The sequence below is a fragment of the Nuphar pumila genome, chromosome 3, assembly GCF_984573655.1.
Source record: "Nuphar pumila chromosome 3, dmNupPumi1.hap1.1, whole genome shotgun sequence".
NCBI lineage: Eukaryota > Viridiplantae > Streptophyta > Magnoliopsida > Nymphaeales > Nymphaeaceae > Nuphar > Nuphar pumila.
This window is the reverse complement of record NC_143251.1, coordinates 110,221,060-110,231,707: the sequence shown is the minus strand read 5'-3', so window position 1 is coordinate 110,231,707 and position 10,648 is coordinate 110,221,060. Positions and strand designations below refer to the sequence as shown.

The 10,648-nt window shown below is 37.1% G+C and overlaps 1 protein-coding gene and 1 non-coding gene across 2 annotated transcripts; one reads left to right on the top strand and one right to left on the bottom strand.

The window, feature by feature from the left end:
* Positions 1-3,927: 3,927 nt before the first annotated feature.
* On the bottom strand, positions 3,928-4,001 carry TRNAV-CAC (transfer RNA valine (anticodon CAC)). The gene has a single exon. It is a non-coding gene; the product is annotated as a tRNA-Val (tRNA).
* A 3,575-nt stretch (positions 4,002-7,576) lies between these two features.
* Positions 7,577-9,892, top strand: LOC149843273 (gibberellin-regulated protein 12-like). Its single transcript, XM_090000868.1, has 3 exons — positions 7,577-7,654; positions 8,714-8,744; positions 9,498-9,892. Exons 1-3 carry the CDS (start codon positions 7,577-7,579, stop codon positions 9,677-9,679), a joined length of 291 nt encoding a protein of 96 aa, XP_089856994.1. The 3' UTR covers positions 9,680-9,892.
* The last annotated feature ends 756 nt before the right edge of the window (positions 9,893-10,648 follow it).

The window sequence follows — 10,648 nt, the reverse complement described above, 5'->3', positions numbered from 1 at the left end:
TCAGGAAAAGAGAACGAAAGAATCCGCTTCTGACAAGGAAAAAACAGAGGACGGGAATTTTGAAAAGAGCCGAAAATTAGGGATGAGAGCAAGATTAAATAAGAATAAAGGCTAAACCTTTTTTACAGAATGTGAAATCTATCATCCAGATGTAAAGAAGGAAAACCGAAATTGCAGAACTTGTCGCCGAGAGCTAAATTCCAATCAGACACAAGATGAAAGGGAAATATCATATTACCCAAAGAGAAAAATCCCGTAATTCGTTTTTTGAGCTCATGAAGGCTAAATTTTAGCCTTCAGAACTAAAATTCTGAGAGATGCACAACTAAAGAGGAAATGCAGAACGCTGGAAAGAGGAAAAGCACGGGATTTACCACGGAATGTTGAAATTTCACGATAAAACTGCTAATTACTCATCAGATGCAAAGAAAGACGAGAAATAACCATAGATGAGACAATTTTCGAAGATTTCCACGGAAAGCAACATTTCGACAAGAAGAGCGGGAATTCAGAAGAGGACCGAAACTTTTCCAAAGGAAAGACAAAGCTTGAAGGATCTTCAGAGGAAGAGCGCCGGAGACGATTCAGAAGGCATCATCGAGCTCAGAAAACAGTACGATCACCACAAATTCTCCCTCAGGATCCAGAAAAACCGTAGATTAAGGCACCATCAAGAGAAACAATCTCCAAATCGATCTCAGCAAGCATCAAACACTTCAACTCCCCCGTCTCTCCCCGCAAACCTTCCTCAGCTTCCCTGATCTCCCCCTATCCTCTTCACTCCCGCCTCCGAGCTACAGAACGCCAGGAATTGCGAGCACGAACCTTTCCAGACGGCGATCGCTCTCGCATTTGGCATCTGATTCCTTTCCTCTCAGCTACGTCTATCTCCCTCCGTCTCTTCTTTTCTCTCACAGAGACTCAAGCCACGAGGAGACGCCTTTTTCCGCTAGAGTTTTTGAAGATCTGGCCCAGACGGAACGCGAACCGAGCAAAGAAGAGTGACAGAGGGATTCACGCGCACAGAAAGACTAAAGCGTCAACTTTCCTCCTCCTCTTCCTCCTCTTCCTCTCGCCCCTGCAACCTTGCAGAAGAAAGGCTCTTCTTTTTCTTCCTCGAGCCAGGAAAACGAAAAAGAAAAATAATGAGGGAAAATCTCAGAGAGAGAGAGAGAGCAACGATCTTTATCCCTTTTATCAAACGCCGGGTGGTAGAAACAGAAGGAGAGACATTACCAAAACTGCCCTTCATTTTCTATGAAATTTACGACGATAAAAGAAGACGATACTGAGTCGAGTCTGCTGTCAACGGGTCGGGTACCTGACCCATCAGGGGTGTACTCGAACCCGCTCTAATAACTGAGTCTCGGGTTCGGGTTTTACTGGGTCACAAAAATGAAATCTCAAACCCGGATCTATATAATTTCATAAGTTCACTTTTTACTTAAAGTATATATAAAACACTCAGATCGGGTCGGGTCTGGTGCCCAGCAAAAATTATAACCCAAATCTAGCCCGCATGTTGCTTGGGTCGGGTTCAGGTTGACCCGAATATTGTTTGGGTCGGCATTTTTTATGACCATACCTGATAATTCAGGTTCTGATCAGGTTGGGTGCCCGATACAAACCCGACCCGTTGACAAAGACTGCTCAAGGTGACACGGAGTGTAATTGGATTGGATTCCTTCAGACTTATGATCCGAACATGACGTTATCTTTAGATATGGATTTCAAAGAACGTTAATGTGTCATCTGTCCGAGACTCGGATGGAGGCTTTATGTGATCGGACTTGTTCGAAGACTCTGATTGGGGTTAAGATCTGGTCAGATCCATATTCAGATTATAACCAACAACCGAATCACTTGCACTTATAATAACTACACATCCCCAAGTAATTATAGTCACAAATCTGGTTATGGGGATTCTCTTGACAAAAGAAAATCTCATTATAATTTAAAAGCAAATTGTTTTCTTCGGAAAATCTCAGAAAAATATTTTAAAGTTAAATTTTAAAATTAAATAAATATGTACATATAACATAAAAACATTAAAATTTTAAAAGATATAAATATCACATTAATAATGCAACAATATCTTGATAAAGACATGATATTGAAAAAATATATTTTTTCAAGATTATATTAGTTTTTGAAAAACTCAAAAAAAATGGGAGATTTTAGCAGCCCCCTTGGAGAGAAAGTGCTGACCCCTTTGCTCTAGGGTGTGTGTGCCTTTAGATGGTGGGCTTGCTAAGGGTTTGAGTGTAGGTGACTCCACCTAGGGTTTACCTTATAGGGAGATGGGCCTATTAAGTGACCCTTTTTCAGCAATGGTTCCTCTTTTAAAAAAAAGGATTTAAAATATATATATATATATATGGACACACTGGTGCACGCACGAGAAGGTGGTAGCTGCTAACTATTTTTTTAGCTAATCACCCAGTTAACTGGGCTTTTGAAATATTTTTTTCCCATTTCTTTAAATTCTGACCACACACACACACACACACACATATATATATATATATATATATATATATATATATATATATATATATATATATATATATATATATATATAAGCGCACGGGTACGTGCTAGAAGGCTGTAGCTGTTAACTACTTTTCTAGCTAACCACCTAGTTAATCTGGCTTTTCAATGATTTTTTCATGTTTTTCTTAATTTTGACCTTCTACATACTTGATTTTATTTTATAGGAGTTGATATGTTTTTATATGGTTTAAAATTTTGATGAACTAAGTTTTTTTTTAATATTAAAAGCTTAAAAAAACATTTTTTTATCAAAATAACATGATTCAAGTGTCATTTTCTAATAAATTGACTACGTCGAATAAGGTTTTAAGTAAAACATGAAAAAAAAACCCTTCAAAAGCTCAGTTAACTGGGGCATTAGCTGAAAAAGTGGTTAGCAGCTACCACTTTCTCTATGTTTTCAGGTATTGATATTACTGCAATTCTAATGATTGGTTTTGAACTCCAACACATGTACATGCATAAAATATAACTTCCCTAAACATTTGACGTTACGCAATATCGGGATATTGTCTAATGAAAAAAATAAAATAAAAAATCAAAAGGGGAAGGAATGAAGGAAATTTGTGATGGATAAAACCGGTTCCATATCCAACTAGCAAAAAATCCGATTTTCACGCACAATAGAATTTCAGATTTTAGTCGGATTCAGACTTGGAATTGGATGCAAAAATCAAAACCAAGTCTATATCCGGTTATTAATTGTATCTGAATTTGGATACAACACCTGTATAATCGGATTCAGTTCTGATATTGGATTACGTTCAACCCTTTGACGTCCTAAAAAAAAGAGAGCAATGATAAAAAAACTGAGTAAAAACTTTCATATAGCTTCAGAGGAGTTGGCGTAGTGGGGTGGGGGCCTTGGCTACTAGACGGGCAGTCAAGGTTTGATTCTCATGGGCGTCACCTATCTGCGCAAGCCAATGTGTAGCATAGGCCTTGGGGGCAGGGGTCTTAGCCTCAGAGTTTTACATTGCTGGCACGACGACCGTAGGTATGGCAGTCTGAGCCAGTGTGACCAGGTCTTCATGCCGGGTGCAGTTTCTTCCGGTTATAAATTCAAAATAAAAAAACTTTTATGTAACATTTGATGTTATACACCGCCCGAGGGGTCACCCGCATGGCCAATGGGGGGTTGTAAAGGTGTTGAGATGAAGGCACTGGATCAAACCCCACAGATGCACGGGTGTTGTGTCTGCAGCTTTTAGAGGCAGGGTGGCCATGGGGCCCCACCCGGGGTTTCCCTTGCTTCGGCCAGGGTTCCTCATCATAAAAAAAAACTTTTGATGGTATACAATATTGAGATAGATTGATCCAATGAAGAATAAAATAACAAAAAGGAATGAATGAGTAAAAAACAAAAAAGTGCAATGTCTGAGCCCGGGTTCGAACCGGGGACCTCTAGTGTGTGAGACTAGCGTGATAACCAACTACACCACCCAGACATGTTTGTTGGTAGTCTTATCGTTTTTTATTTATTTAATAGTTTTGTTTGACCTGGCAATTTCTTGGGATGAACAAGGCCAAATGTTAATGTAATCTGAGCCACCGATCCTTCCGTGGACCAAAATGGGAATATGAAATAGTAAAGGGTTGAATAGAGAATGGCATTAAGCAATAATTATCACCATGATAACAACATTCGAAACATGATGAAAAATAAATAGGGTTGTCAATGGATCAGATATATCCAATATCTGAATCTGATTAGTCCAATTTGGTCAAGAAAACTGAATCCGACTAATAGTTGGATTCACATTTGTAGGATTTCATGACTGAATCTGATTTGGATAGATATCACAATGCGATTACAAGCATTGTCCAGATTCAGCCTTTTCCCATTTAAATCCGAGTCTGATTAGCCAATATTCAATTATTTGGATTTGGTATTGGCTACATCTAACCCGAATCCGAACCACTTATATCCTTAATCAGAAAGAAAATAAAAAAAAGGCAAATAACAACGATTAACCTCAACACTTTGTATTAAAAAATTGAGTTTTATAATTCCTCATTCCTTTTTTATAACAAGGAGAGGTGCCATGTTGATAATGGGAGCTCTAGAGCAAAGGATTGAATCTCATTTTTAATCTTCACATTCTCAAATACTTGTTATCTATTTGATTCAAGATAATCATCTCTTTTCTGCATGCTGCCTTTATGGGCCAAAATTGCATAATCAGGCTTCATCATGAACTTTCATTTTCATGTACAATGAGTGCCCTAGATCTAGGCTGTCAACTGGTTGGATATGTATCACATACCCAAACCCGAATTTTTAAGTATGGGCATAAAAAATGTTGACACAAACTCAACCTGCTTAATATGTAGGTTGGGTTTGGGTTATAGTTTTTAATTGTTGGATATTCAACCCAACTCGGCTTCACCAGAGTTTTTTATATGTATTTTTAGTAGGGCTGGTAAATGAGCTGAATGAGACGAGCTTGAGGTGTTCAAGCTCGGTTCATTCTTGTGGCAAGCCAAGCTGAGTTCACGCTCATAATCAGTTTTGAGTTAAACAAGCCGAGTTTGAGCTATCTTGTTTATAGAAAAAATGCATTGTTTTAGAGCTGGAAGAAATAGGATTACAAAAAAAATACATGTAAAATATATTTCTTATTACCTAACGACGAGCCAAGTACCTATTTTTCATATTGAGCTTGCCAAGCCGATTTTACGAGTTTGAATGGGCTCTTTACAAGCTAAGAGCCGAGGCATGAGTGTTTTGGCTTGTTTGCCAGCCCTAATTTTTAGTAAAAGAAAACTCCTTAAACTATATGAATCCAGGTTTTGAATTTCATTTTTTTTGTCCCAACAAAACTTAAACCCAAATGGGAATCCCACTAGCTATTTGGGTGGGTTTGGGCACACCCTAATGGGTTGGATATCCCGACCCATTGACAGGCCTAACCCGATTTGTGTTTACAATACAAGTAGACCACACAGATTGTTATAAACTAGTGGATGTGCAAAAATGCAATTCTTTTATTCAGTAAACATGCTTTTAAGCACCCCACAAGTAACCCAAGGAAATAAAAGAAAGCAAGCAATCTTGCACCCCTAGAAATTTTAGATGAGTTTTTTTCTTCTTTTTGGAGATTTTAAAAAACACACCAAGATTTTGGGCGATTATAAAAAACAAACCTAAATTGAAAATTTCAATATTGTTAAAAATACACCTAAACTTTTTCATGGTTAATCAAAATAACCTAGGGTTTACTTCCGTTAAAGGTGTGCTATAATTATCAAAAGTTAGGTGTTTTTTTTTTATTATTGTCAAAACTTTTAGTTGTGTTTTTGAATTTTTTTGAAAAAAATTATTGTTTTAGGGTTAAATCAATAACTTTATCTTATTAACTCAACTTGGTTTAGTGATAACTGATAACCTAAGTTAATTTGACACAAGTATGTTTTTTATTAATAGAAGAAAATTTAGGTGTGTGTTTAATATTCAAAACTTAGGTGCATTTTTTATTATAGCCTGAAATTTAAGTGTACTTTTGAACTTTTTTTTTTTTAGATAAGTGGGAGAAAACTACTGATTTTCTGATCACCTGCAGGTACTATCATTTATTAAGCTTGAAGTCGACTCTTAAAAAAATGCCTTTTCAAACTTGGCTCAATCTTTGAACAGACTCTGTTCATGATCGGTTCAAGCAGGACTCGGTTCGGCTCGAGCTGAACATTTTCACTTTACCAATGAATGGTGGGATTTGAACTCAGGACTGCCCTGTAAAAGTCCAATGTCATACCTGTTTAAGTGAGACCTCTTTTCTATTACTTCTGTCAGCAAAATAACTATATGTAAACCCTAAGGCATTATATAGTATATGAACCGAGCTTAACCAAGCTAGATTGACGGTTTAAGCTTGGCTCGTTTACCTATATCAAGCATGAGACATTGTTCAAGGGCTCCTGTATATTTTCAAATGAGTTCAACCTAGCTTGGCTCTTTGTGTGCAGCCCTACACCCTGTCCACCGAGTGAAGCCCACAGCTCCTTGAGCTAACCCCCTTGATAGGGCTGTCTATGGGTAGGGTACCGGACCCATCAAGGTGTACTCGAATCAACTCAAATAACAAATTGTCGGGTCCGGGTTTTGAAAATGAAATCCCAAACACAGACTCGTATAATTTCAGAAGTTTACTTTTACCAAAAATAATAATAAAACACTCGCCAGGTTGGGTATCTGGCGAAATCAACACAAACCCGGTCCACATATTGCTCGGGTCGCATTCAGGTTCGCTCAAATATTATTGGAGTCGGCACTTTTTATGCCCACACCCAGAAATTCAGGTTTGGGTAGGGTTGGATACCGATACAAACCCAACCCATTGACAGCCCTACCCACTAACCACCCTCGTGAACTGCAGTTTTGTTTTTAACCCCAATCACAAATGTTAGCAATAGTCTGGAAACTATCAAGATTTTATGGCAATATATTAATAAAAACAAAAAATCTTTAAAAAATCGTGTTGCTTTTAGAACATCATGATATTAACATTTTTCTTTGATTTTATATAATTTTTAATATTTGGTTATGTTTTTATTTATTTTCTTAACTTTATAAAATTATTTATGCCAATGTTTTCCATAGGCTTTCTAAAAAAATTAAGGAAATATAGCTTATTGCAATAATTTTCAAGATTTTTTTCTGGTATTAACTTATTAGGTCATAATGAGCCTGCCATAACGCCCAATATATGCACCAACCTAGATTTAGGGAATCTTTTTTTTTTTTTTGCTTTGAATTTTTTATCCTCTTGAGTTACACATTTCTTATCAGTCTCCTAAATAAGGATACATAGTGGGGACATACCAAATTAGCATTTGGTAACGCCCCAAAATTGGACCTTCATTAATGAATTGATGCTTCTGATTGACACCTAGATTTTCCCGTTTGAAAATTGAAATAATTATCCATGGACCTTAGAGATCTCCTTTCTCTCTCTAGACTCCATGACTTCCTCTATAAATTGCCAACTTATATAGACAGGACTCACACAAGTATCAGATCAAGATGGCTAGGGTTTTTGAGCTTCTCTTGGCCTTGATGTTGGTCTTCTTCCTCTCACTCCAACTGACCAAGGCATCTCTGGTAATTTATAGAGGATTAGTTTTCTTCAATTTTGTTCAATGTGCTTGCATGCATGCATGTGTGTATGCACTCGCTCTTGATTGGCCTCCGGTTGGTAAAACCCTTGAGCTCTTCCTGTCCCTCTATGTATATACCCAGCTGCAAAATTTTGCGACAAGGAATGTTCCCGGAAATTTCGAACCGTAGTCTTTCTCATGTTTGGTGACAAACCATGGTCGCTTCTAACTAGGAAGGTGGTGCTTGTGGTGTTTTTAGTGAAAATGCATGGCCTGCTTGTTTTGCTTTTGCTTTTGCTATTTGCTTTTGCTTTTTTTTCATGTAACAACTATGTGTTAGTGCGTGTCACTATGTGTTGGGACGTTGCAAGTTCAAAACCTAATCGTATGATGTGTAACTGGTGTTGGTGGGGGTCTGCCTAACCCCAGCTTGCCTATAAAAAAACAAGAAAACAGAGAAAAAAAATGCTTATGTGGTGAAAGAATTTCAAGTATAATTGCATCAAATTTCTGGGGTTTACTTTGTAAGGAAAACATGAACTTGTTTGGCAAATTGGTCCGATATGGGTGGGATCATGCCTGATCTGAGCCAGTCCAAATTTTTTGCACTAGATTCGAATCTAGTTTTGTCTATGAATAAGATCTTGTGATGCAAAGTGCATATTTGAAATACATACATTAATACTGTATCTGATAAAGCAAGTCCGCAACCAATGTTTTCTCATGTAACAACTATAAACAGACGGGATTAGATCGGATTCAATCTAAAAATCCATATCCAGTATAAAGTGTCGAATTCAGATCATGGGTCTAACTATACCCGTTCCATTTGCGCCTCCTACTTCAGCTGTTAGTTTTTGTGGATTTTTTAACTTTTTGAAAACGTTTTATTGATTTGTTTAATTACTAAATATCAGATTTTTCAGGCGGATCTATCCGAGAAGGAAACACTTGTTTATAAACCGGTAAGGTTTATATTATATCTTGTGTATAGCTGCTTCATCCATATAATAGTGGTAAAATGTTTTTCATGTTTTTTTTTACCTCAATTTTTAATTTTCAGAATGGCCATGAAGGATCTCTTCGCCCTGAAGGTGCAAATCTCTCTCTCTCTCTCTCTCTCTCTCTCTCTCTCTCTCTCTCTCTCTCTCTCTCATATGCTTACAACTAGTTTTGGCATACTAAACTGAACCCGTATCACAGCGACACGCCATTTTGGTGGTGTGTCCATAGTGACACATTGGACAAGACAGACACTGACACGTGCAAACAATTTTTTTATTTTTAATAATTTAAAATAATTTTTCCATAAAAATGTATTTATGGGTGTTTCTATGGTTGTACACACTTAATTTCCATAGATGTTACTCGAAAAAACAAAATCTAGCTTTTTGATGATTCTTAGCATGTTCTATTTACTATTTTTCATGTTAAACTTGATTTAAATAAGATGTTTTATACCTTTACTAAACTACCCATATTTTCATGAATTTAGAGTGGTTATTTTTTCACCATCTAAAAAATAAATATTATGGTGAATTATATATGACAAAATCTTTTAACGTATTAGATATACCATGCAAAAAAAAATGTTTAGATTTACCATTTGGTGGCTAAATCCATACAAACAAAGAGTGTACTACCACTACCGTGGAGGTGGTGCACATATATTTCTTTTATGTAATAAAATATCAGAAATAATTTTTTATTGAATTTGCATTTCGTACTCGTCGCGTGTCGGGTAGTACCCTTATCTTTGTGAGATATGAACTCAAGGAACTTGAATCTTACTCTAATTTTTTTTTTTTTTTTTTGCTTTGATGTGTCCTTTGGTTGGCCTGGTGCAGAGTGCTCAGCAAAGTGCGAGTTTAGATGCTCTGCAACTTCTCATAAGAAGCCATGCCTCTTCTTCTGCAACAAGTGCTGCTTGAAGTGCCTGTGTGTGCCCTCCGGCACCTATGGCCACAAGGAGGAATGCCCTTGCTACAACAACTGGAAGACTCAAGAAGGGAAGCCCAAGTGTCCTTAGCAGCTGAGCTGATATTTATTGATCCAATTCAAGATGAACAACTACACTTAGGATTTTTTTCCTTCTAGTTAGTAATAATTATTTGTGATCAGGCAAGCTCTGTTGGTTGTTCTCTAAGAAATCTATTTTGTCAAGGCAAGGTTTTGCAGACCTTATGATGATAAATTGAGACCTTAAGAAATTTAGTTATCTTTTTATTTTTTGGTTGCTGTGTCACATACATACATTTTCAAACAACTGATTGTATGCAAAACTAGGTATTTTTATGCCCACAAGGGTTCCCCTCATCAGGTTAGGGCGACTTGTGCATGTCACCAAGTTGACGTGTCACAAGTACGAAACCCACTGGTGGCATCCCTTGCCACAAGGTCTAAGCTGGGTGTACTTTTCAGTGGGCAGGGGGGACCTCACGGGTTTTACCAACCGAAGGCCAGCCAATGTGCGTTTGGTGATTTGTGTGTGTGTGTGTGTGTGTGGGGGGGGGGGGGGGGGGGGGATGTTTGCCTTCTATTATCCAAAAAAAAAAACTAGGCCTTCTTACATTGGCTTTGCACTAACTGTTTAGATAGTTGGATGTGGATCTTATCCAAGTTTTACCTTCATGTGGTCCAGCACCTTTTGTATGCAACTTGAAAGCAAACTAGTTTTACTTACCCTGTTTGGTCAGAAACTAGGTCGTTTGCAATTAGATCAACCCTAACTCTCCATGTACTTAGCCTGGATCCAACCGAGGAAAATTCATGCGACATTTTTTAAAATTTGTTTTCTGTATTGATATCAAGAAAACAATGGCATATGCAAAAGTGAAAAATATATGAAAAAGATAAAAACATAAAATATAGTAATATCATTTGTGCTAAAATTGTAATATTTTCAAAATAAGTGAACTAAGAATACCACTGTTTTTTGTGATTATTTCAGAAAATCGTGGTATGTTGAAAATATGGGGATAACCTGAGCTATGCAAGA

What these genes read in the sequence shown, in the direction of transcription:
- LOC149843273 (XM_090000868.1), top strand. Translation starts at nt 7,577, where the DNA reads ATGGCTAGGGTTTTTGAGCTTCTCTTGGCCTTGATGTTGGTCTTCTTC. An exon ending in AACTGACCAAGGCATCTCTG is followed by an intron (nt 7,655 to 8,713) that starts GTAATTTATAGA and finishes TTTAATTTTCAG; the next exon opens with AATGGCCATGAAGGATCTCT. An exon ending in AGGATCTCTTCGCCCTGAAG is followed by an intron (nt 8,745 to 9,497) that starts GTGCAAATCTCT and finishes GGCCTGGTGCAG; the next exon opens with AGTGCTCAGCAAAGTGCGAG.